This window comes from Salmo salar, chromosome 05 (assembly GCF_965601325.2).
Source record: "Salmo salar chromosome 05, fSalSal1, whole genome shotgun sequence".
NCBI lineage: Eukaryota > Metazoa > Chordata > Actinopteri > Salmoniformes > Salmonidae > Salmo > Salmo salar.
The window spans coordinates 39949350-39977111 of NC_138295.1; the positions used below are offsets into that span (position 1 = coordinate 39949350).

Sequence of the window (27762 nt, forward strand, 5' to 3'; positions counted from 1 at the left end):
AAAGAAGGTTGACGATATCCGATCCTCGTTTGCTAAGTCAAACGACACCGCTGGTCCTGCTCACACTGCCCTACCCTGTGCTTTGACCTCTTTCTCCCCTCTCTCTCCAGATGAAATCTCGCGTCTTGTGACGGCCGGCCGCCCAACAACCTGCCCACTTGACCCTATCCCCTCCTCTCTTCTCCAGACCATTTCCGGAGACCTTCTCCCCTTCCTCACCTCGCTCATCAACTCATCCTTGACCGCTGGCTACGTCCCTTCCGTCTTCAAGAGAGCGAGAGTTGCACCCCTTCTGAAAAAACCTACACTCGATCCCTCCGATGTCAACAACTACAGACCAGTATCCCTTCTTTCTTTTCTCTCCAAAACTCTTGAACGTGCCGTCCTTGGCCAGCTCTCCTGCTATCTCTCTCAGAATGACCTTCTTGATCCTAATCAGTCAGGTTTCAAGACTGGGCATTCAACTGAGACTGCTCTTCTCTGTGTCACGGAGGCTCTCCGCACTGCTAAAGCTAACTCTCTCTCCTCCGCTCTCATCCTTCTAGACCTATCTGCTGCCTTTGATACTGTGAACCATCAGATCCTCCTCTCCACCCTCTCCGAGTTGGGCATCTCCGGCGCGGCCCACGCTTGGATTGCGTCCTACCTGACAGGTCGCTCCTACCAGGTGGCGTGGCGAGAATCTGTCTCCGCACCATGCGCTCTCACCACTGGTGTCCCCCAGGGCTCTGTTCTAGGCCCTCTCCTATTCTCGCTATACACCAAGTCACTTGGCTCTGTCATATCCTCACATGGTCTCTCCTATCATTGCTATGCAGACGACACACAATTAATCTTCTCATTTCCCCCTTCTGATAACCAGGCGGCGAATCGCATCTCTGCATGTCTGTCAGTGTGGATGACGGATCACCAGCTCAAGCTGAACCTCGGCAAGACGGAGCTGCTCTTCCTCCCGGGGAAGGACTGCCCGTTCCATGATCTCGCCATCACGGTTGACAACTCCCTTATGTCCTCCTCCCAGAGTGCTAAGAACCTTGGCGTGATCCTGGACAACACCCTGTCGTTCTCCACTAACATCAAGGCGGTGACCCGATCCTGTAGGTTCATGCTCTACAACATTCGCAGAGTACGACCCTGCCTCACACAGGAAGCGGCGCAGGTCCTAATCCAGGCTCTTGTCATCTCCCGTCTGGATTACTGCAACTCGCTGTTGGCTGGGCTCCCTGCCTGTGCCATTAAACCCCTACAACTCATCCAGAACGCCGCAGCCCGTCTGGTGTTCAACCTTCCCAAGTTCTCTCACGTCACCCCGCTCCTCCGCTCTCTCCACTGGCTTCCAGTTGAAGCTCGCATCCGCTACAAGACCATGGTGATTGCCTACGGAGCTGTGAAGGGAACGGCACCTCCATACCTTCAGGCTCTGATCAGGCCCTACACCCAAACAAGGGCACTGCGTTCATCCACCACTGGCCTGCTGGCCCCTCTACCTCTGAGGAAGCACAGTTCCCACTCAGCCCAGTCAAAACTGTTCGCTTCTCTGGCACCCCAATGGTGGAACAAGCTCCCTCACGACGCCAGGACAGCGGAGTCAATCACCACCTTCCGGAGACACCTGAAACCCCACCTCTTTAAGGAATACCTAGGATAGGATAAAGTAATCCTTCTACCCCCCCCCCCCCCCCCCCCCCCCCCCTTAAAAGATTTAGATGCACTATTGTAAAGTGGTTGTTCCACTGGATATCATAAGGTGAATGCACCATTTTGTAAGTCGCTCTGAATAAGAGCGTCTGCTAAATGACTTAAATGTAAATGTAAATGTAATCTATCACAGAGCCTTACCCCCAATCTCCTCAATGCTGTGTGCCAAGCAGAGCCGCATTGGGTCCCATCTTTGGTATGACTCAGCAGGGAATCAAACTCCCAACCTTCCAATCTCAGGGTGGACACTCAAACAACAAGGCCACTGAGTTGGTCAGAACAAAATGCCAGTGATCAAATGGTCAAACCTGGACTTGGCTATAATATTTAATATTTTGGCATCATATCAACCTCAAACATATTTGTGCACATGCACCTGTTATCAGAATGAATTGCAGACATTATAGCTGACCCTTGCAAATTCTGTGTTGACTTCCAAAGTATCAAGAGACCTTTTTCCACAGTCAGCACATTTAAAACATGAGGAGCAGTACAAAAGTACAGTACACTGCATCATGGGATATGAAGTTAATCTTTCCCCACTACATACATGCCAGTCTTGCTCTGAAGCCATAAAGGTCTGTTCTCTTGAGGTCTTCAGATTCACTTCCTCTATGGCCACCAGAGAGTGCTGTTGATCAAACAGATACACTGACAAAGTACCACACTTTTTTTTCCTCTCTCTCGGGCTTCTTTAACTACTTTCTTCCTCTCTTGCCAATTAGCTTGCAGTTTTTTCCAGTCATTGATGCCTAAATGAGGATAAACTGTAATTTCCTCCTCTCAGAGAGCTCAAACAAATCAATTCCTATTAGTCTCTGTGCATGAGAAGGAAAAGCAGTGGAGTGTATTCATGGATGCCAAGGGAAGTCAGGCTTCCCCAAAACATTTACCTAGAAAAAAGAAAAACATACAAAATACATTTTTTTTTAATCTCTCTGTGTTTTCATAATTTTCCTTGAATTCGCAAGAGGCTGAATGTATCTCACTGGAGAAAGCGTGTGAGCTAGTGAAACAGCTTCCCTCTGTCTCTGTATGTGTAGGCCATCTATCTGATGCTGTCTGGTCATAAGGAGTATGACATTGTTGCTGCCCATAACATTTAATGCAAGGGAAGCCAGAGAAGCATTTGGCCTCCCTTATTGAAAAAAAGTATAAAATAATACCCAATCAGCATTGAGCTAAACTGAGTCAGCTCAACTGTGAATGGTCCTGGCACACAAAAATAAAGTTTCAAGGGAAGTCAGTTTGGATTTGGCTTCACTCCTATCACATCGCATTAAGATAAATACATCATTGACAGAAACAACTTGAATTGTTGCATCTCGTCGTGTTGTTGTCATCCAGTGACTAGCTAGCTAGCTAGCTAAAATTGTCCCTTTCCTAAATTAGCCATGGATAGAGATAGGGATTTGGACTTGTGGTTTTAATTAATTCTCCGTATTTGGACAATAATTATAATGGTGATTCTGATCCAACCATACATTCATACATTGTGCCCCTGACGTAAGAGTATGGCAGTTCAATATGTAGCCAGATGTAGAAGGCTAATGTTAACTACCTAAAGGAAGTTAGGCTAGTGAGCAAGCATTTTAGCCAGGTAGCCTAGGTCAACAAAAAATTTAAGTGTGTACTGTAGTCCAGAGTCATAGACAGTTTCATAAACATGAAAGCGAGAAGGATGGCGTTGGCATTTCTATACAAGTCGGGTGTCAACATGTTTTTTCTACTTGCACGAACGCACATATGCACACGCACACACACACACACACACACACACACACACACACACACACACACACACACACACACACACACACACACACACACACACACACACACACACACACACACACACACACACACACACACAGAGAGATCAGAAACATGAACAGCCACATCATATTTAGCTTACGTTCTTTGCAACTTGCGGTAACTCTCCAGTGTTCTAAATCAATAGTTGTCTAGTAGTCCGAAAATGTCGGAAACATTACCTTGCTTGACCATGCTGTAGGTCATGTAACTGTTTGTTACTGTCAAGTGTGTGTATACTGGTAGCGAAGTCAGGTGCAGGAGAGCAGAGATTTGTGAACAGGCGCACACTTTATTGAGGCAAAAGTGCAAAAGGCGCAAAACAGTCACAAGCATTATGTTTAACAATAAACATCTTCGTGAAATACCACGGAAAAAACAAACCAGTCTGGCGCGTCAACAAATAACACATAACACAAACAATCTTTCACAAAGACATGATGGGGAACAGAGGAATAAATACATGTAGATTAATTGGGGAATGAAAACCAGGTGTGCAGGGAACAAGACAAAACAAATGGATACATGAAAATGGAGTGGCGATGGCTAGAAAGCCGGTGACGTCGACCGCCGAATGCCGCCTGAACAAGGAGAGGAGCCGACTTTGGCGGAAGTCGTGACAGTTACATGCAATATGCTTTGTGGACTTCACTAGACAGAGGTTGCTCTCTAGCTTTGTGATGAAACAAAGGTGTGGTTGAATTTATTACTGTGTCTTCATGTTGTCTTGGCCTTAGGCCCTCAATGGCGCCGACAGAGATGGTCGCCTCGCCTCGCCTCACGTTCTTAGGAAACTAAACAGTATTTTGTTTTTTTATGTATTATTTCTTACATTGTTACCCCAGGAAATCTTAAGTCTTATTACATACAGCCAGGAATAACTATTGGATGTAAGGGCAACATCAACTTACCAACATTACTACCAGGAATACAACTTTCCCGAAGCGGATCCTCTGTTCGGACCTCCACCCAGGACAATGGATCTAATCCTAGTAGCCGACCCAAAACAACGGCGTAGCAGAATTGGCAGACAGAGCGGCCTTCTGGTCAGGCTTCGTAGACGTGCACATTGCTCACCACTCCCGAGTTTACTACTCGCCAATGTCCAGTCTCTTGACAACAAGGTAGACGAAATTCGAGCAAGGGTTGCCTTCCAGAGAGACATCAGAGATTGTAACAGTCTCTGTTTCACGGAAACGTGGCTCTCTCGGGATATGTTGTCGGAATCCCATCAGCCACCGGACTTTTCCATGCATCGCACCGACAGAGATAAACACCTCTCCTGGAAGAGGAGCGGCGGAGGTGTATTCTTTATGATTAATAACTCACAGTGTAATCATAACAACATTCAGGAACTCAAGTCCTTCTTCTCACCCGACCTAGAATTCCTTACAATCAAATGCCGGCCATTTTACCTACCAAGAGAATTCTCGTCAGTTATAGTCACAGCTGTGTACATTCCCCCTCAAGCGAACACCAAGATGGCCCTCAAGAAACTTCACTGGACTCTATGTAAACTGGAAACTATATATCTGGAGGCTGCATTTATTTAGCTGGGGATTTTATCAAAGCAGGTTTGGCTACCTAAATTCTATCAGCATATTGATTGCATGACACGCAGGGCTAATACTCTCGGCCACTGCTACTCTAACTTCCGCGATGCATAAAAAGCCCTCCCCCGCCCTCCCTTCGGCACATCCGACCACGACACCATCTTGCTCGTTCCGTCTTATAGGCAAAAACTCAAACAGGATGTACCAGTGACTAGAACCATTCAATGCTGGTCTGACCAATCGGAAGCCACGCTTCAAGATTGTTTTGATCACGCGGACTGGAATATGTTCAGGTCAGCCTCAGAGAACAACATTGACCTATACGCTAACTCAGTGAAGAAGTGCATTGGAGATGTTGTACCCACTGTGACTATTAAAACCTACCCTAACCATAAACCGTGGATGGATGGCGACATTCGCGCAAAATGCGATCCACTGCATTTAACCATGGAAATCAAACAAACAAAATGCCAGTACAGTGACAAGGTGGAGTCGCAATTCAACGGCTCAGACACGAGACGTATGTGGCAGGGTCTAGAGGAAATCACGGACTACAAAAACAGCCACGTCACGGACACTGACGTCACGCTTCCAGACAAACTAAACACCTTTGCCCGCGTTGAGGATAATACAGTGCCACCGTCGTGGTCCACCCACACAGACAGTGTGGTGAAAAAGGCGCAACAGCTCCTCTTCAACCTCAGGAGGCTGAAGAAATTTGGCTTGTCACCCAAAACCCTGACAAACCTTTACAGATGCACAATCGAGAGCATCCTGTCGGGCTGTATCACAGCCTGGTACGGCAACTGCACCACCCTCAATTACAAGGCTCTCCAGAGGGTGTTGCGGTCTGCACAACGCATCACTGGGGGAAAACTACCTGCCCTCCATGACACCTACAGCACCCGATGTCACAGGAAGGCCAAAAAGATCATCAAGGACAACAACCACCCGAGCCACTGCCTGTTCACCCCGCTATCATCCAGAAGGCGAGGTCAGTACAGGTTTATCAAAGCTGGGACCGAGAGATTGAAAAACATCTCAAGGCCATCAGACTGCTAAACTGCAATCACTAACTCAGAGAGGCTGCTGCCTACATTGAGACCCAATCACTGGACACTTTAATAAACTTATCACTGCACTTTAAATAATGCCACTTTAATAATGTTTACATATCTTAGATTACTCATATCACATGTATATACTGTATTTTATACCATCTACTGCACCTTGCCTATGCCGCTTGACCATCACTCATCCATATACTTATATGTACATATTCTCATTCACCCCTTTAAATTTGTGTGTAGTAGGTAGTTGTTAGGGAATTGTTAGATTACTTGTTAGATATTACTGGATTGTCGGAACTAGAAGCACAAGCATTTCGCTACACTCCCATTAACATCTGCTAACCATGCGTATGTGACCAATAACATTTGATTGCAAGGAATACAGTATGAGCTAACAGGTTATAGAGGAAACAATGCAATTATCACAACACATAGGTTTTAATATGGCTTTTAAATGTTTATTTTACCCATGCACCGCTACTGAGGAAAGGTCGTCTGAGGCAGATATCCTGTGACAGCCTCTCTGCTCTGCTCTCCTCTGCTGATGGAATTCACTGGCCTGAGAGATTACGGCACTGGTGTTTGATACCGTATAAGGGCAAAATACTGCCTCATTGAAAAAATTGTATTTGTTCTGTAAACTTTGGTTTGGTAAGTAAAAAGACAAACTGGCACAAATGACCATGTCTATATCCTTTGCTTTGAGCATGCAATAGGACCTAATAATGTCGCCCTAGGGGATGGCTGTCGTTTTACAGGCTACGAACCAACTGTGCTATTTTGTTAGTTTTTTCGCATTGTTTGTAACTTATTTTGTACATAATGTTGCTGCTACCTTCTCTTATGACCGGAAAGAGCTTCTGGGCATCAGAACAGAAATTACTCATCTAAAACTGGACGAATATTCTTTATTTAATGAGTCCGACGCGAAGGATATACTGCTTTCCCGAGACCAGGCCAGAATCCCTGTCATTCGTGTGAAGAAAAGACAGAGAAAAAGGGGGCAGCATGGTCGGGGTGCCTTGTGAGAATTTGTCATTGAGTGGGTAAACCGCCACTACCATTCGTACTATTGGCCAACGTGCAATCATTGGAAAATAAACTGGATGATCTACGATCAAGACTATCCTACCAACGGGACATAAAAACTGTAATATCTTATGTTTCACTGAGTCGTGGCTGAACGACAACAAGGATAAAATAGAGCTGGCTGGGTTTTGCCATAAGCAAGCAAGAAAATGCTCATCTAGAAGTGGCGCACCTAGTGGCCGGGGACATTAATGCAGGCAAACTTAAATCAGTTTTGCCTAATTTCTACCAGCATGTCACATGTGCAACCAAAGGAAAACAAAATTCTTGACCACCTTTACTCCACACACAGAGATGCATACAAAGCTCTCCCTCGCCCTCCATTTGGCAAATCTGACCATAATTCTATCCTCCTGATTCCTGCTTACAAGCAAAAACTAAAGCAGGAAGTTCCAGTGACTCGCTCAATATGGAAGTGCTCAGATGACGCAAATGCAACGCTACAGGACTGTTTTGCTTGCGCAGACTGGAATATGTTCCAGGATTCATCCAATAGCATTGAAGAGTATACCACCTCAGCTCGTTACCTGTATAAAAGACACCTGGGAGACAGAAATCTTTCTGATTGAGAGGGGGTCAAATATTTATTTCCCTCATTAAAATGCAAATCAATTTATAATATTTTTGACATGCATTCTTCTGGATTTTTTTGTTGTTATTCTGTCTCTCACTGTTCAAATAAACCTACCATTAAAATTATAGACTGATCATTTCTTTGTCAGTGGGCAAACGTACAAAATCAGCAGGGGATCAAATACTTTTTTCCCTCACTATAAGTAAGCATTGTTGTGTTTGGTGCATGTGACAAATATAATGTGATTTGATTTGAATTGCCACTTTTCCCAATAGTGAAAGAATTTGGGGATACAAACAGTTTTAAAATCGCCAAAATGTAATTGTAGATATAGGCCTAAGTTTCAATTATACAGTTTATTGTTATGCTTGCATTTCCAAATCGCATGTCTTCAAATGCATTTTGTATCTTCAAAATTCGCTAACTCTTCAAGGAGTAGCTTAGCGTTCACTTTAAACTGCTGCTTTGTTATCAAACTCTTCTCTTCTCTCTCCTCTAGCACTATGTAAAAACAACATTTAAATCCATCCCAAAAGCTTTTTTCCCAGAGAATGGGGGCTTTCAGCGGGCTCTGCCAATGCTTCTCCCGCCTGGCGAAGGGGGCCGCTCAGAATACGTTTGGGAAACTGAGCACCTACAACCATACCTGCCCACCAACTCAAATTAATGTTAAAAAAACAAAAAACAACATTTTCAGAAATGAATTAATTAATTTCAGAAATGTTTGTCTAACTTGAGTAGCCTATGAAACATTTCAAATCATACATAGGCCTACAGTGTTTTCACCAGCCCTATCTCTGATGGGATGGGAAGCCGAACCACAGCTCTTGTGGTTGGTGCTACTATATCTCAAGTACAGTAGCCTTATTTGCTCAGTACAGGTGTGTGTTTTCATCCTCATAAACCTTACAGCCTGCACTGCCTAGTCCGTGCAAGAAGTACAGTAGGGTAGAAACACACCACCCAACTATCCACATCAGAGAGTTTCTCTGGAGGTAACACAAGAGCAGTGTGATCACTGTAACCACACTTCCCCTTTTGTGGCCTGTTGCCACAGCGACACTTCCCTTTCAGACAGGAAGTCCTAAATGAGGAGGACCCAAGTGTGTGTGTCAGTGCAGGGCGGATCACTTTGCTGTGACCCCCCAGTGTGTCAGCATCGTTTCGCATTCCCACCGGTGCTTCGGCCATGTCAAAGAATACGAAGACTCTGCGTGTTCCTGGTGTTGGTCACATGGTGAGTTATCGGTTTCTCTGTAGATTTGGGTTGAATTCAGTGAGGTGCAACGTTACGAGACATGTGAATAAAATGTATGTGCAAATTTATTTTGCAACGCTCGTGTACACAATGTGGCCGGTGAGGTTTGAATGTTAGTATGCAGATGTTCTCAGTATGGGCCTACAGATCCCCTCCACCATCCCTTGGTAAGTTGCTACATCCTGTCACTAGTCTGTAGCATCATGTGTTGATGTCCCATCTTGTATGTGGTGCATTGAGTCATATTACAGTGTGTGTTGGGTGATGTGCCTCTTATCTTCAGAGGAGGATGTTGAGAAAGCTTTAAAGTGAGTCAGTGTGGATACGAGGAATGAACCACGGATGGAGTAAAAGTTCTGCCCCTCCTCCCCATGGTTGTCATGGTGACTGGATTCCCAAGGTGTCTCCTGTTGTGTGAGTGGAGTCCCCAATGCTCAAATGAATACACGCATATGTTGGCATGCACTGTTAGCATGCACTGTATGTGTGAGGCCACAGGCTTTCCTTGGGTCTGTCTAATGTGTGCTCTAAAAACAAGAAAATGTGTGTGTGTCTGCCTGTCTTTGTGTTTGCATATTATTACTCGCACAACAGAGGTGAAGGCTAAGATTAACTAGAGCTGAAAAAACAACATTCTCTGTCCTGAAAGCTGAATGAGAGAGAGAACGAGAGCAGTAGAGTGACACCCTCTTCCTGTGTGAGTTTGGGCCTTGCCTGCTTGAGTGCTTTACCATAGAGGGGAACTATCAGAACAACAAAGCCATGGAGCTGTTCTCTTTACTCTCCACTTCCTGATGCTGTGTCGTGTTTTTGAAGCCATCCTTCATTCACTCATTGCCTGAGAGATCTGGTTGGGTGATTGTATGATTTTTCATGTTTTGTATGGTATTCTGATCGGTAAAGTTGGTTTGTATTCCTGTTCCATAAAGTTGGTCTCCACTAATGTTTGTTTCTGACTTTAGATTTGAATGTATTTGAATGTCTGTATAACTGTGATCTGTATGGTATGCATCATGTTATATTGTACCTAACTGAGACATTCCCCTTACTTGTCTCTGCAGAGCCAGGCAGTGTCAGATGGAGGTAAGTAATTGATGGTGTGTGTGTGTGTGTGTGTGTTCACTCGCTCGCTCACTCACTCGCACGTGTGTGTCTGTCTGAAGGCTATTTCTCAGAGCTGAACATGTCTGTGAGCAGTAACGCTAGTCTGATACTCTGAGGCTTTAGTGTAATTGGGGTACATGGGGTGTTAATAGTTAACGTGTGTGTGATTTATCAGAGTTGAACATGTCTGGTCGTGGCTGTGGGGGCAGTCGTACAAGTCTACCAGGGGTCCAGGGGGGAGATGCCCAGGCCAGTGGTGTCGTCAGCTGGGCCGTGTGCTTTGAGAAGCTGCTGGAAGATCCCACGGGAATACGCTACTTCACAGTGAGCCATAGATGCATACGTAAACACACACACACACACACATCACACACACACACACACACACACACACACACACACACACACACACACACACACACACACACACACACACACACACACACACACACACACACACACACTCTGCTGATCAGATCTGATGGGAGCTGTATTGTAGGGGATCTGTTTATCAGGTATGCTCTTTCTTGTGCCATGCAAGGCCTTCCTGAGGTCAGAGGTGAGTGCGGAGAACATCCTGTTCTATCAGGCCTGTGAGAAGTTTCGGAAGATTCCTCCCAGTAGGATGAAAGAGGTATGGTGGGATTTCTCTGTCATCTCTTTAATGAATCCTAGCTACGGTGAGGGAAAAAAAGTATTTGATCCCCTGCTGATTTTGTACGTTTGCCCACTGACAAAGAAATTATCAGTCTATAATTTTAATGGTAAGTTTATTTGAACAGTGAGACACAGAATAACAACAAGAAAAACACATGTCAAAAATGTTATAAATTGATTTGCATTTTAATGAAGGAAATAAGTATTTGACCCCCTCTCAATCAGAAAGATTTCTGGCTCCCAGGTGTCTTTTATACAGGTAACGAGCTGAGATTAGGAGCACACTCTTAAAGGGAGTGCTCCTAATCTCAGCTTGTTACCTGTATAAAAGACACCTGTCCACAGAAGCAATCAGTCAATCAGATTCCAAACTCTCCACCATGGCCAAGACCAAAGAGCTCTCCAAGAATGTCAGGGACAAGATTGTAGACTTACACAAGGCTGGAATGGGCTACAAGACCATCGCCAAGCAGCTTGGTGAGAAGGTGACAACAGTTGGTGCGTTTATTCGCAAATGGAAGAAACACAAAAGAACTGTCAATCTCCGTCGGCCTGGGGCTCCATGCAAGATCTCACCTCGTGGAGTTGCAATGATCATGAGAACGGTGAGGAATCAGCCCAGAACTACACTGGAGGATCTTGTCAATGATCTCAAGGCAGCTGGGACCATAGTCACCAAGAAAACAATTGGTAACACTATGCCGTGAAGGACTGAAATCCTGCAGCGCCCGCAAGGTCCCCCTGCTCAAGAAAGCACATATACATGCCCGTCTGAAGTTTGCCAATGAACATCTGAATGACAACTGGGTGAAAGGACAACTGGGTGAAGGTGTTGTGGTCAGATGAGACCAAAATGGATCTCTTTGGCATCAACTCAACTCACCGTGTTTGGAGGAGGAGGAATGCTGTCTATGACCCCAAGAACACCATCCCCACCGTCAAACATGGAGGTGGAAACATTATGTTTTGGAGGTGTTCTTCTGCTAAGGGGACAGGACAACTTCACCGCATCAAAGGGACGATGGACGGGGCCATGTACCGTCAAATCTTGGGTGAGAACCTCCTTCCCTGTCAGGGCATTGAAAATGGGTCCAGCATGACAATGACCCAAAACACACGGCCAAGGCAACAAAGGAGTGGCTCAAGAAGAAACATATTAAGGTCCTGGAGTGGCCTAGCCAGTCTCCAGACCTTAATCCCATAGAAAATCTGTGGAGGGAGCTGAAGGTTGGAGTTGCCAAACGTCAGCCTCAAAAACTTAATGACTTGGAGAAGATCTGCAAAGAGGAGTGGGACAAAATCCCTCCTGAGATGTGTGCAAACCTGGTGGCCAACTACAAGAAACCTCTGACATTTAAGTAATTTAGCAGACACTCTTATCCAGAGCGACTTACAGTAGTGAATGCATACATTTCCAGGCATTTTTTTTTTGTGCTGGCACCCTGTGGGAATCGAACTCACAACCTTGGCTTTGCAAACACCATGCTCTACCAACTGAGCCACAGTGAGCCACTCTGTGATTGCCAAGAAGTGTTTTGCCTCCAAATACTAAGTCATGTTTTGCAGAGGGGTCAAATACTTATTTCACTCATTAAAATGCAAATCATTTTATAACATTTTTGACATGCGTTTTTCTGGATTTTTTGTTGTTATTCTGTCTCTCACTGTTCAAATAAACCTACCATTAAAATTATAGACTGATAATTTCTTTGTCACTGGGCAAACGTACAAAATCAGCAGGGGATCAAATACCTTTTTCACTCACTGTATGTGTTTGACTGTATTTGTGGTATTAATTTTCCATGTTGACTATTATGTATGTGCTATGGGACAACATCTAACTACATGGGATGAATGAGTGTGTGGAGTTAAGGTAGGTTGATGGAGCTGAGGTTACAGGTGGCCTGATGACTGTGTTTGATTTTGGTCCTGTAGTTTGCTGAGGAGGCTCGCTCCATCTTCCAGACGTACCTGTCTGACCATGCTCCCTACTCTGTGAACATCGATGACACAGCTCGCGTGGAGGAGAAGGACCTGCAGAAACCTAAAGTTGAAATGTTCGACAAGGCCCAGGCACAGGTCTGCTCTACTGTCACTTGGCGGCCGCATACACACACATCTCACACAGACCAGCTACACAAGGCTACTGTACCTTATAATACCTCTCCCTGTAAATTCCATTTAATTCAATTAATATTCCAGGTCAGTCATTGAATTCAAAGATAATTCAATTCCTCTGAATTTCCATGTTAGGTAAACTCCAAGAATTCCATTTTGAATTCAATATTATGCCTAACAATTACACAAATTCAAATTCAATTCGCTTAGGCTTTCAGGCTGTTCATGTCACTGTTCAGACAGCCTAGCTATACTGAAAATATGGAAATACAGGTTGACATTATTAAAACAAATCCTACTGTAACGTGTATGCTGGGAGTCGGGAAGCAAGTACAGGGAGTGCAAATGTAATAATAAGAACATAGTACAAAACAAGAAACACGAAAAGCGTACGGGCATGGACAGAGATGGAGTCCAGGTGAGTGTCATGGGGTGCAGGTGGCAACGTCGGGTGCTGGTGAGGGGGAGCGGGTGTAAACGTGACAGTATCCCCTCCCTGACGCGTGGCTCCAGCCGCCGGACGACGCCAACCAGAGGGACGGTCCTGAGGACCAGGAGCGGCCCGTCGCTTCTGCTGAGGCACGGGAACCTGTAGAGTCGGCTGAGGCATAGGAACCTGTAGAGCCGGCTGAGGCGCGGGAGCCTGATGAGCTGGCTGAGGCACTGGAACCATGACGAGCCGGCTGAGGCATGGGAACATAGTACAAAACAAGAAACACGAAAAGCGTACAGACATGAAACAGAAACAGAGTCAATACGCCTAAGGAAAGAACCAACGGGAGTGACAGATATAAAGGAGGTAATCAGGAAGGTGATGGAGTCCGGTTGAGTATAATTGGGTGCTGGTGCGTTTATCGATGGTGGCAGGTGTGCGTAATCATGAGACAAATGGTGATGTCGAGCGCCAGAGAGGGGGAGTGGGGTAAACGTGACACCTACAGTCAATTTGTTATACTATGTGCATTAATTTAATTAACTTGGAAATGTAAAAATACTGAATTCTAATTCAATTAAATTCCAAATATTACATGTTTTTACAATTCCAATTCAAAAAGTCCAAACAGTCTCATTCAATTTCAATTCCAAAACTTGAAGATTTTTTCAATTTGAATTTAGTTCAACATAATTCTCCAATTTACGAGTGAATTCAAGAATTTTATTGGAATTTCAAATTAAATTTAAATTAACACTTGGAATTCAGTTCTCTGTTTGATGGAGATACATTTAAAGCAGGGATGGGCAACTCCAGTCCGTGAAACAAACAAGAAATAAGACAAAAAAACTGAAAACTTGAGTGTGCATAACTATTCACCCCCCAAAGTCAATACCTTAAGCAGCAAATACACCTGCAAGTCTCTTGGGGTATGTCTCTATAAACTTGGCACATCTAGCCACTGGGATTTTTGCCCATTCTTCAAGGCAAAACTGCTCCAGCTCTTTCAAGTTGGATGGGTTCCGCTGGTGTACAGCAATTTTTAAGTCATACCACAGATTCTCAATTGGATTGAGGTCTGGGCTTTGATTAGCCCATTCCAAGACATTTAAATGTTTCCCCTTAAACCACTCAAGTGTTGCTTTAGCAGTATGCTTAGGGTCATTGTCCTGCTGGAAGATGAACCTCCGTCCCAGTATTAAATCTCTGGAAGTCTGAAACAGGTTTGCCTCAAGAATTTCCCTGTATATATCACCATCCATCATTCCTTCAGTTCTGACCAGTTTCCCAGTCCCTGCCGATGAAAACCATCTCCACAGCATGATACTGCCACCACCATGCTTCACTGTTCTCGGGATGATGAGAGGTGTTGGGTTTGCGCCAGACATAGCGTTTTCCTTGATGTCCAAAAAGCTACATTTTAGTCTCATTTGACCAGAGTCCCTTCTCCCATATGCCTTTTGGCAAACACCAAACGTGTTTGCTTAATTTTTTCTTTAAGCATTGCGTTTTCTCTGGCCACTCTTCCGTAAAGCCCAGCTCTGTGGAATGTACGGCTTAAAGTGGTCCTATGGACAGATACTCCAACCTCCGCTGTGGAGCTTTGCAGCTCCTTCAGGGTTATCTTTGGTCTCTTTGTTGCCTCTCTGATTAATGCCCACCTTGCCTGGTCCGTGAGTTTTGGTGGGCTGCCATCTCTTGGCAGGTTTGTTGTGGTGCTATAATCTTTCCATTTTTCAATAATAGATGAAATGGTGCTTCGTGGGATGTTCAAAGTTTCGGTTATTTTTTTATAACCCAACCCTGATCTGTACTTTTCCACAACTTTGTCTCTGACCTGTTTGGAGAGCTCCTTGGTCTTCATGTTGCCGCTTGCTTGGTGGTGCCCCTTGCTTAGTAGTGTTGCAGACTCTGGGGCCTTTTAGAACAGGTGTATATATACTGAGATCATGTGACAGATCATGTGACACTTAGATTACACACAGGTAGACTTTTTTTAACTAATTATGTGACTTCTGAAGGTAATTGGTTGCACTAGATCTTATTTAGTGGCTTCATAGCAAAGGGGGTGAATACATATGCACGTACCACTTTTCCGTATATACATTTTTTTTTTATTTTTTAAACAAGTAATTTTTTTCATTTCACTTCACCAATTTGGACTATTTTGTGTATGTCTATTACATGAAATCCAAATTAAAATCAATTTAAATTACAGGTTGTAATGCAACAAAATAGGAAAAACACCATGGGCGATGAATACTTTTGCAAGGCACTGTAGTTGGGGCTGGGGCAAAAGTGTGACACCAATCAGGCCCATGAGGTCTGGAATTGCCCAATTCCTGTTATAAAGGGAAACTTCATTTCTAGACACTATTGGGGGTGTTTTTCCATTCTCCCTACATATTTATGAGTGATGAGAGGTGTTTCAAACCATACATCATAGCAGTATTTTGGAACTTTTGCGCCGGGAGAGTTCAACTATTGATGTCATCGGTTGATTGAGCCTGCTGTCTGATCTAATAATGAAGTTATTCGATCAGACATCAGATAGCAATTATTGTGGCCTTTGTGTTTCGCCGATTGCATGATCATGCTAGCAGTGAGTAGATATTGTTGTCCTTGTTCAATAGAGCCATTGGTCTCAACAATGGTCCTATCCGCCACAACATTGCAGGATATCTAGGTTGACTGATTTTCCCTGGCTTTGTAACCATACAGCCTGACAGGAGATCTACTTCCTTGTCCAACTGCGCTCCCACCCTCGAAGGCGAGCTTTTCAAAATGGGGGCGGTACTAGTTTCTACAGGTTCACGGGATTGAGGGTTGCTGGAGACATTTTTGGTTTTGCTGTTGGTAGATAGCTAGCAATATAAGCTATATTTTTACACAAGACAGTGTTTTTTAGTACAGTACTGTACAATTACATGATCGATTTGGCCATAACGGGGCATGCTAGTACCACTAAGTTCAGCTAGCTATATTTTTTTGCTAAACCCAAAATGTACTGTAGCCTATCGTTATAGCTAGCTCAGTGTATGTCAATAGGAGCAAAACTAGAGAAATGTTTCGATGATGACGAAGAGTAAAGGAATTACTTTGGCTTCATGACTCATATTGCTAATAGTCTTTGAGTAACTATACCTGTGTGTTGAAGCTAGCTAATGTGTGTCTGTGAGATGTGTAATATTCTGCACCCTGCTGCTACAGTAGGAATACAGACAGTACACAATAATTGCTCATGAAAATTGAATAGCATTTTTGTCATTCTCTTACAGACAATACCGCTTGGAGGCCTGCAGATTATTTTTGGAGTTTGTTATATGTGGGGAGAAGCTAGACACAGGAAACCGAATCCCCTTGTCTGCGTGTATTATTGGGGCCATTCGAGCAATTTATCCCTGACACGATGGAGAGTATGTTGAAACCTCTCAAGAGGATATGTGAAAGGTCCCATGACAACAATCTCCCCTTGTATCAAAGGGACTCAAAACACTACACTTATCTTAAGTATTGACTTTGTAGAACTGTAGTATTTATTTTAGGAGTTAGTAGTATATTTCTATTCTACTGTATATACAGTTGAAGTTGGAAGTTTACATACACTTAGGTTAGAGTCATTAAAACTCGTTTTTCAACCACTCCACAAATGTCTTGTTAACAAACTATAGTTTTGGCAAGTCGGTTAGGACACCTACTTTGTGCATGACGCAAGTCATTTTTCCAACAATTCTTTACAGACAGATTATTTCACTTATAATTCACTGTATCACAATTCCAGTGGGTCAGAAGTTTACATACACTAAGTTGACTGTGCCTTTAAACAGGTTGGAAAATTCCCCCAAAATATGTCATGGCTTTAGAAGCTTCTGATAGGCTAATTGACATAATTTGAGTCAATTGCCGTTCATCAAGGAAGAAGCCACTGCTCCAAAACCGCCATTAAAAGCCAGACTATTGTTTGCAACTGCACATGGGGACAAAGATCGTATTTTTGGAGACATGTCATCTGGTCTGATGAAAAAAAATAGAACTGTTTGGCCATAATGACCATTGTTTTGTTTGGATGAAAAAGGGGGAGGCTTGCAAGCCGAAGAACACCATCCATGTTGTGGGGGTGCTTTGCTGCAGGAGGGACTGGTGAACTTCACAAAATAGAAGGCATCATGTGGGAGGAACATTATGTGGATATATTGAAGCAACATCTCATGACATCAGTCAGGAAGTTAAAGCTTGGTCGCAAATGGGTCTTCCAAATGAACAATGACCCCAAGCATACTTCCAAAGTTGTGGCAAAATGGCTTAAGGACAACAAAGTCACAGTATTGGAGTGGCCATCACAAAGCCCTGACCTCAATCCCATTGAAAATTTGTGGGCAGAACTGAAAAACCTGCCTCAGTTACACCAACTCTGTCAGGAGGAATGGGCCAAAATTCACCCAACTTATTGTGGGAAGCTTGTGGAAGGCTACTGTTGGGGTTCGTTCCTTGTTCCTCGTCAATCATTGGCTCATTGGTGAAATTAGCATTCAGACAATATCTTTAAGTAAATCAATCATTCATGTATTAATGCAATTGCAGACAGAAGTTGACAACAGGAACATGGCACGCATGTTTCCGAGTAAGTTCTGCAAAATAGTAAAGGGTCCAAGTTATTTTATTAAGCCCGAAGTCCAGCCTTAGTGATGTCACTGCCTATGTCATTACCGTCTACTCATGAGACCAAGCCCATGCCTACACAGCTATACAAACAAGAGTTTCAGTTTTATCTAAAGGCTCAGCAGTAAATGTCCACTCCCCAAGTTGATTTATAGTGGAATGTCTGACTAGTCTCTTATCTCTTTCACTCCCCTGCAGGGTTCTTTCTCAGTCACACATCTCTCAGACCGTTTCTTTATAAGAGGCAGAGACTAGAAAAGACTGTGGAACAATATTAAACCTTATAATGAATATATAAATTGTTAATCTGTAGTCTAGGACTCTATAAATGTAAGGAGGGAGGGGTTTTATAACCCCTCCCCTTCTATTAATACACCATAAGCGTAATCAATTATTATAATACACTAATACATCAAACATTTGGTACAGCCCCTATCATGACCCCAAGGTGAACCCAACACTACCCAAAACGTTTGACCCAAGTGAAACAATTTAAAGAAAATGCTACCAAATACTAATTGAGTGTTTGCAAACTTCTGACCCACTGGGAAAGTGATGAAAGACATAAAAGCTGAAATAAATCATTCTCTCTACTATTATTCTGACATTTCACATTCTTAAAATAAAATGGTGATCCTAACTGACCTAATACATGGATTTTTTACTCGATTAATTGTCAGGAATTGTGAAAAACTGAGTTTAAATGTATTTGGCTAAGATGTTTATAAACTTCCGACTTCAACTGTATGTCATACATTGCCATAACTGTTCCTGCATACTGTTGTGTAAACTCACCTCGGTCTCCAGAGCAATAGACTAATTTACTGTTTTATTGAAATATGTTTACTTGCCAACAAATGAAAGTTGAAATGATACACCAACTCCCTGCATAATTTGTTTTAGTAGTAAGATTGTAGCTAGTTACTTCCAAATACATTTCATGAATGTCACTATAAATTGTTCCAGAAGTTTTGGTTTCTGATGCAGCTGGAATTATTTAGTCACTTGTCAGTACACTTTAAAAAAATATTATATAAAACATTTGATCAAATTCCAGCAATATTTATACCACAATGCAGTTGTGAGAATACCAGGTATTCTATTTGATATTGAAAAATCTGTTTAACTGAATATGGATGCTGTGTTGGCTGAATGTTCCAGGCAGGGTCCTGAATGTTCTTCAGCTGGTGAACATCGTCTTATGCTGGGCAATTCCAGCTTGTTTAGCAGGCTTAGGCGATGTTGGCAGGGATGTTGGGTTTGGGGAGCTGTGACTCTGGCTACTTGTAGACCACTGTCTTGTCCTTTCTGCGCTCCACAGCTAGGTGGACAAGCTTCTCGCTGAAGTAGTAGGTTCTGGGCTAGTACACTTTCTTCACCACTGACTGCTTCAACCTCTTGCAGAAGATTTGGTTGTACTGCAAGTCTTCTGGAAAGATTTGAAGACTGATCATGAGGATGTGTAAGACATGAAGACAGATCATGAGGATGTGTAATCTTACAATAAACCATGTTCATCTGTAAACAAAAAAGGGTATGGTAGACTGGTACGCGTTTTGTTACACTCATTAATGAGACATTGAAATTGTCTGTTAGCAAAGGTGTGAAAGGTTTGAGGGGTGGCTTGACTTGTACACAGTCTAGTCATGTACTGTTGTGTGTGAGCACCTTCAGTTGTGCTGTTGAGTAGACAAGCACTGCCAATAATAGTGAATAGGATACTAACAGCCCCTCTCCCCCATGCCAACAAACACAACACAAACTGACTATAAGGGTGTGAATTTCTGTTGTTGTTGTATTTTACACCCTTTTTCTCCCAAATTTCGTGATATCCAATTGCTTTTCTCCAGTTTAGACTTCAAGCTTTGCATAAGCAATCAACTAAGCCTTCAGATTACAGAGAAAAAACTACAGAAGAATTTGTAGCCTACTTATAAACATACCAACTATGACAACAAGACACGGACCAAGTTTATGGCTAGCTCCTGTATATTTATTTGCTCATCTTGTCATGGAAATATTTATCAAAGGTGACTTACACTAGTTCCTGGTGCTGAGCTTTATGTTGATGGGGCTGCAGATGTTGATGGTATCGGACTATGTAAATAGAACACATAGGCCAGTCACATTAGGGCGGCAGGTAGCCTAGCAGTTAAGAGGTTGTGCCAGTAACTGACAGGTTGCTGGTATGAATCCCTGAACTGACTAGGTGAAAAATCTGTCAATGTGCCCTTGAGAAAAACACTTAACTCTAGTTGCTCTGGATAAGAGCATCTGCTAAATGACAAAAAGATAGCACCTGGCTAATAACATTGATTTGCTTTGGAATGTCTAGCCAGCGTATTATGAAAGCTAACAAACTCGATGTTGGTTTAGATAAACAAATATAGTTTGCTAGCTAGTTAACTAAGTTAGCTACGTTACCTCTGCTTATTTTCTGCGCTGATGTTCGCTGATCGGATGTTTTCTTCTTTGAAATGAAGGGGAAAATCCTTGGAATAACATAACTTTTCAACTTTCGACAACCTGGCAACCCCATAAGTTGAGACTTCAGGTCCGTTTCGAAATCCTCTGGCTGAAAGTGCTGGCTACAACCACAGACTTTTGGATATTTCTCCACGGGAGTATTCACATCATAGGCAGCATTCTTTATTGCCGCCAGGCACTGTTGGCTCTGAGGAATATCTCTGTTAGGTAACCATTGAAATGTTACCCCAGCAGCCTGTGCTTTCTTGTAGTTTGCACATCCAGGTACTGAGCACTGCACCATGACTAAACTTTACAGTTGTTGTTGACACAAAAAGAAAAAGAAATAGTTATTCGCAATTCTCAACTGAATCCACCTCACCCGGGGTAGTACTACATCCTGAAATCACTACGAATTCCGGATATTGTGGTTTGATTACAACCATGGAATGTAGATGGCCTGTTTCGTCCGGAGAGATGCAGAAATGCTTGTATTTGCGCATATTATATATTAATAACATATTAATGGACATATACAGTGAAAGAGCAGTGGTAAACTGTATCTTTAAAGCAAGAAAGTAGAGCAACTCAAACTTATTAGCAACAAAAGTGTAAAAGTGTGGTGTATGCAGTGCCATGACCTGAACTGGTGTGTCTACATGTCTGTGTCTGTTTGTCCCCGTCCCTCCCCTGTGTCAGATCTTTAAGCTGATGAAGATGGACAGCTACAGGCGTTTCGTCCGCTCCCCTCTCTACCAGAAATGTACCCTGGCCAGCGTGGAGGGCACGCCACTACCCAGAATCCCCCCTGAGCCCACCAGCACAGGATCATGGGAGAACATGGCCACTGCCAGCCCCTCCCTCAACGACAGCAAGAAGGTGGGATGGATGGATGTGTTTTAACAATAACTATGGAAGCAATGTTTTGATCATTGTTGAAGAATGTTGAAATGATTCTATTTGGATGTGTGTAATCAGAGAGGAAGGCAAAGCGACAGGGTTTACTCCACCCCAAAATCTGTCCACATTAAGCAGATCATTCATTATTAAGCAAGTTAATCATTCTGGCATTGGGGGCAATGAGAGATTGTCGAATTTAGGCAAGATAAAAATGAATTGCTACTGTATTTTGATACGTGAGGCTTATTTGATCTAATAGAAGTTTCACAATGCTTAGGTTGTTATGAGTGTACTGATATAAGTGTGATGCACATGACATCCCAGCAAATTTGAGAAAAAACACTTGTCCCTGTTGAAATTTGAGACGGTCTATACATATTCATGAGGCTAGCATAGCATCTCATTCTCCATTGAATACAGGTGGTTAAATTCAACACCCCTCATCGAATATTCCAAAAAGTATTCAAATAACGAGATGTATCCAACAATCCAAAGAGAGGAATAGGCAGGAGCTTGACAGCCCGCCGTTCCGCTCTGTGGAAAATGAATCCCATTGTTAGGGTGGAGACAAAAGCATCTCGTCATTATATCCAGTTTCTCTGATGTAATCCATTGCATGGGTATGAGTAATAGCTTGTAACCTGTGTTCAGCAGAAGAAGGACAAGCAACGGGAGAAGAGGGGATCATGGGGAGGTAGGCTTCCGCTCATCTATAATATCTCTTCTCTTCCCATGGTATTCTCTGGTAAATTGTTACCACTCCACACACTTGTCTGTTTCTCCCTCATCCTTTCTCCCTCCCTTTCTCTCTCCTCCCCTCCTTTCTCAGTAGAGGTGTCGTACCTCAAGGTGAATGTGTCTCGTACGGAGTCTCAGATGTCCAACAGCAGTGTGGAGTTGGGCTCCTTCTACAGGCAGATAGAGGTAAAGTGCAACGCAATGTGCTTTACAGAAAAAAACTAAAAGAAAACAATGAAAATAAAAACTGAAATATTTACTACAGAATAAACATAATTGGATAAAAAACAAAAGAATAACAATAAAAACTGAACAACTAAAAAGCACCCTATCGAAAGCTAAGCTAAAAAGGTGTGTTTTAAAATGTATTATAAATATGTCCACAGTTTTGTCCCCCCTCAGATTCTCTGGCAGGCTAATCCAGAGGCTGGCGGCATAAAAACTAAAGGCTGCCTCGCCATGCCTCTTGGTCCTAGGCTTTGGGATAGTTAAAAGGCCAGTGCCAGAGGACCTGAGGGATCTACTGGGCGCATAACTTAAAAGCATTTATGACATGTATTGGAGTGCACAATCATGCATTGATTTAAAGACCAATCAGGCAGCCAGGACAGAGACCTTAAAACCGGTGTAATGTGTGCTCTCTGTCTGGTCTTGGTCAGTAGCCTTGTTGCAGCATTCTGTATGTTATGCAGTTGACCAATGGCTTTGTTGGGTAGACCAGACAGGAGAGCATTACAGTAGTCAATCCTGCTTGTAATAAAATAATGGATGAGTCTCTCTACAGGTGTACAACAGTGAAATGCTTACTATAAAACAAAACAAAAATTCTTTAACCTTTATTTAACCAGGAAGGGCTCCTTGAGATTTGAAATCTATTTTTCAAGAGCGTCCAGGCCATGATAGGCAGCACCAAGTCATTACACAATTACAGACAACATGAAAAACTACAAGTAATCTAGTAAAAACCATAGAATTCACAAGAGTATAACAAAATCATAAAACAGCAAATTAAAAACATTGACAGGTCAGGGAATCAGTCTCAAAATCCTTCATCAGTGATTTAAAAACACCAATCAGGACAAGTTCTTCCATTTTAAAAGTATTTTTGTAAGGCGTTCCAAGACGATGGCGTAGAGTACATAAAAGCCCTTTTACCAAATTCAGTTCGGACATTTGGAACAGTTAGCAGGATATAGTCCTGCAAACAAAGAGAGCACCCACCACATTTCTGAACAATAAAAATGACCAAATAAAATGGTAGTAAACCCAAAATGGGTTTGTAAATAAAGGTATACCAGTGACTGAGCCTATGAGTGACTAGAGAAGGCCAGCCAACCCTGGTATACAAAGTGCAGTGGTGTGTAAGGCTTTTGCAATTTAAATATATCTCAAAGCGCCATGGTAAATGGTGTCAATTGATCTCAAACACTGAGCGGAAGCATTCATATATAAAATATCAACATAGTGTAAGGGCTGTCTGAGGAAGTGGACCAAAATGGAGCAGAGTTAGTGTTCATCAGCATTTAATAAAGAACGAACACTATACAATTTACAAAACAAGAAAACTGACAGCCAAACAGTCCTGTCAGGTGAAACACACTAAACAGAAACAGAAACAATTACCCACCACCACAAGGAAAAACACACACTACTATATAGGACTCCCAATCAAAGGCAACTCAACTTACCTGCCTTCAATTGGGAGTCCAACATCCAACTCACACGTAACACAAACAACTCTGCCACGTCCTGACCAAAACTAATACAATTGCTCCCTCTGCTGGTCAGGACGTAACAGTACCCCCCCCCCCCCCCCCCCCCAAGGTGCAGGCCCCGGAATGCACCTTAAAAAAAGAAAACACAAAAAAATCCCCAATACCCCAACAAAACCAATAAACAATACCCCCTAAACAATAAGGGAGGGAAGGGAGGGTGGCTGCCGTCAACGACGGCACTGTGCTACACCCTCCCTCCCCAACCCACCTATCCTGGAGGTGGCTCAGGTGCGGGACATGGACCTCGCTCCACCTTCGGCGTCGCCCACTTCGGTGGCGCCGATAGCTGCGCCGGGCAGACGGGCCACTCGGGCTGACCCTGGCAGACGGACCACTCTGGCTGGGCCGGAGGACAGGCGGGCCACTCGGGCTGGGCCGGAGGACAGGCGGGCCACTCGGGCTGGACCGGAGGACAGGCGGGCCACTCGGGCTGGACCGGAGGGCAGGTGGGGAACCCTGGCAGATCCGAGCAGACGGGCCACTCTGGCAGATCCGGGCAGACGGGCCACTCTGGCAGACCCGGGCAGGCGGGACAATCTGGCAGACCCGGGCAGGCGGGCCAATCTGGCAGACCCGGGCAGGCGGGCCACTCTGGCAGACCCGGGCAGACGGGCCACTCTGGCAGACCCGGGCAGACGGGCCACTCTGGCAGACCCGGGCAGACGGGCCACTCTGGCAGACCCGGGCAGACGGGCCACTCTGGCAGACCCGGGCAGTCGGGCCACTCTGGCAGACCCGGGCAGTCGGGCCACTCTGGCTGATCCGGGCAGTCGGGCCACTCTGGCTGATCCGGGCAGTCGGGCCACTCTGGCATCTCCGGGCAGACGGGCCGCTCTGGCAGCTCCTGACTAGCGGGCAGCTCTGGCAGCTCCTGACTGGCGGGCAGCTCTGGCGACTCCTGACTGGCGGGCAGCTCTGGCGACTCCTGACTGGCGGGCAGCTCTGGCGACTCCTGACTGGCGGGCAGCTCTGGCGTTTCCTGACTGGCGGGCAGCTCTGGCGACTTGCTCCCTCTGCTGGTCAGGACGTAACAGTACCCCCCCCCCCCCCCCCCCCCAAGGTGCAGGCCCCGGAATGCACCTTAAAAAAAGAAAACACAAAAAAATCCCCAATAACAAGAAAACTGACAGCCAAACAGTCCTGTCAGGTGAAACACACTAAACAGAAACAGAAACAATTACCCACTACCACAAGGAAAAACACACACTACTATATAGGACTCCCAATCAAAGGCAACTCAACATACCTGCCTTCAATTGGGAGTCCAACATCCAACTCACACGTAACACAAACAACTCTGCAACGTCCTGACCAAAACTAATACAATTGCTCCCTCTGCTGGTCAGGACGTAACAGTACCCCCCCCGCCCCCCCCCCCCCCCCCCAAGGTGCAGGCCCCGGAATGCACCTTAAAAAAAGAAAACACAAAAAAATCCCCAATACCCCAACAAAACCAATAAACAATACCCCCTAAACAATAAGGGAGGGAAGGGAGGGTGGCTGCCGTCAACGACGGCACTGTGCTACACCCTCCCTCCCCAACCCACCTATCCTGGAGGTGGCTCAGGTGCGGGACATGGACCTCGCCACTCTGGCTGATCCGGGCAGTCAGGCCACTCTGGCTGATCCGGACAAAAAATGTCTAAATATTCCATTACCGTACTTCGAAGCATGTCAAGCGCTGTTTAAAATACATTTTTATGCCATTTTTTTCGTAAAAAAGCGATAATATTCCGACCGGGAAAGCCTGTACACGTACAAAGAGAGAGAAAATAAATACATCTCGTGCCCTCGTGCACGAGCGTGAGTCTCAGAGTACTCTGACCAGCCACTATCCAAACGCGATAATGTGTTTCAGCCAGAGGCTGCCTCGATATCATTCAGCTTTTTCCCGGGTTCTGAGAGCCTATGGGAACCGTAGGAAGTGTCACGTTACGGCAAAGATCCTCAGTCTTCAATAAAAAGAGCCAAGATGAACAACAACTTGTCAGAGAGGGCGCTTCCTGTTTGGAATCTTCTCAGGTTTTTGCCTGCCACATGAGTTCTGTTATACTCACAGACACCATTCAAACAGGTTTAGAAACTTTAGGGTGTTTTCTATCCAAAGCCAATAATGATATGCATATTCTAGTTACTGGGCAGGAGTAGTAACCAGATGAAATCGGTACGTTTTTCATCCGGCCGTGTCAATACTGCCCCCTAGCCCTAACAGGTTAAAGAGCAGCAGTAAAATAACAATAGCGAGACTATATACAGGGGGTACACAGGGGGTACCGGTACAGAGTCAATGTGAGGGGGCACCAGTTAGTCAAGGTAATTGAGATAATATGTATATGTACGTAGAGTTATTAAAGTGACTATGCATAGATAATAACAGAGAGTAGCAGCGGGCGTAAAAGGGGGGGGGGCAATGCAAATAGTCTGGGTAGCCATTTGATTAGATGTTCAGGACTCTTATGGCTTGGGGGTAGAAGCTGTTTAGAAGCCTCTTGGACCTAGACTTGGCGCTCCGGTACCGCTTGCCATGCGGTAGCAGAGAGAACAGTCTATGACTAGGGTGGCTGGAGTATTTGACACTTTTTAGGGCCTTCCTCTGACACCGCCTGGTATAGAGGTCTTGGATGGAAGGAAGCTTGGCCCCAGTGATGTACTGGGCTGTATGCACTACCTTCTATTGTGCCTTGCGGTCAGAGGCTGAGCAGTTGCCATACCACTTAGTGATGCAACCAGTCAGGATGCTCTCGATGGTGCAGCTGTAGAACCTTTTGAGGATCTGAGGACCAATGGCACATGTCTCCTGAGGGGGAATAGGTTTTGTAATGCCCTCTTCATGACTGCCATGGTGTGTTTGGACCATGTTAGTTTGTTGGTGATGTGGACACCAAGGAACTTGAAGCTCTCAACCTGCTCGACAACAGCCCCATCGATGAGAATGTGGGCGTGCTCGGTCCTCCTCTTCCTGTAGTCCACAATCACTTCCTTTGTCTTGATCACGTTGAGGGAGCAGTTGTTGTCCTGGCCACACACCGCCAGGTCTCAGACCTCCTTCCTATAGGCTGTCTCGTCATTGTCGGTAATCAGGCCTACCACTGTTGTGTCATTGGCAAACTTAATGGTGGTGTTGGAGTCGTGCCTGGCCGCGCAGTCATGAGTGAACAGGGAGTACAGGAGAACACTGAGTGTGGCGGATTTGTTGTTACCTCCCCTTACCACCTGGGGGCTGCCTGTCAGGAAGTCCAGGATCCAGTTGCAGAGGGAGGTGTTTAGTCCCAGGGTCCTTAGCTTATTGATGAGTTTGAGGGCACTATGGTGTTGAACGCTGAGCTGTATTCAATGAATAGCATTCTCACATAGGTATTTATTTTGTCCATGCGAGATAGGGCAGTGTGGAGTTCAATAGAGATTGCATCATGTGTGGATCTGTTAGCGCGGCATGCAAATTGGAGTGGGCCTAGGGTTTCTGGAATAATGGTGTTGATGTGAGCCATGAGCAGCCTTTCAAAGCACTTCATGGCGGAGCCCGGGCCGTGTAGGAGCCAGGGAGGCACTGCCGTCAGGCAGGTAGACACAGCAGTAATCCCCCTCCACACTACCACCACCTCCATCACCCTGCCCCTGGTCTGAGGGACGGGGACTGGAGCGACCGTTCTGGATCAGAGAGGGAGGGAGAGAGAGAAGGTAGAGAGAGTGGGAGGGGGGGAAAGCAAAAAAGGGAGAGAGGGAAGAAGAGAGAGATGGGAGCAGGAGGAGAGAGGAGAGGAAGAAAGGGTGGAAATTAATAGACTTCTGCTTCCTGCTTTAATTTTAGCTTGTAAGCAGGAATCAGGAGGATAAAATTATGGTCAGATTTGCCAAATG

General features: G+C 44.7%; 1 protein-coding gene across 1 annotated transcript in view; it reads left to right on the forward strand.

The window, feature by feature from the left end:
• Window positions 1-8896: 8896 nt before the first annotated feature.
• The window catches only part of LOC106604837 (regulator of G protein signaling 14), a 29060-nt gene continuing 10194 nt past the window's right edge, over window positions 8897-27762 (forward strand). Inside the window, 8 exon segments of the mRNA XM_082975213.1 lie at window positions 8897-9033; window positions 10116-10137; window positions 10334-10482; window positions 10700-10792; window positions 12751-12894; window positions 21191-21370; window positions 22046-22085; window positions 22221-22315. Coding sequence (XP_082831339.1) covers window positions 8986-9033; window positions 10116-10137; window positions 10334-10482; window positions 10700-10792; window positions 12751-12894; window positions 21191-21370; window positions 22046-22085; window positions 22221-22315 — 771 coding nt within the window. The 5' untranslated portion in view covers window positions 8897-8985.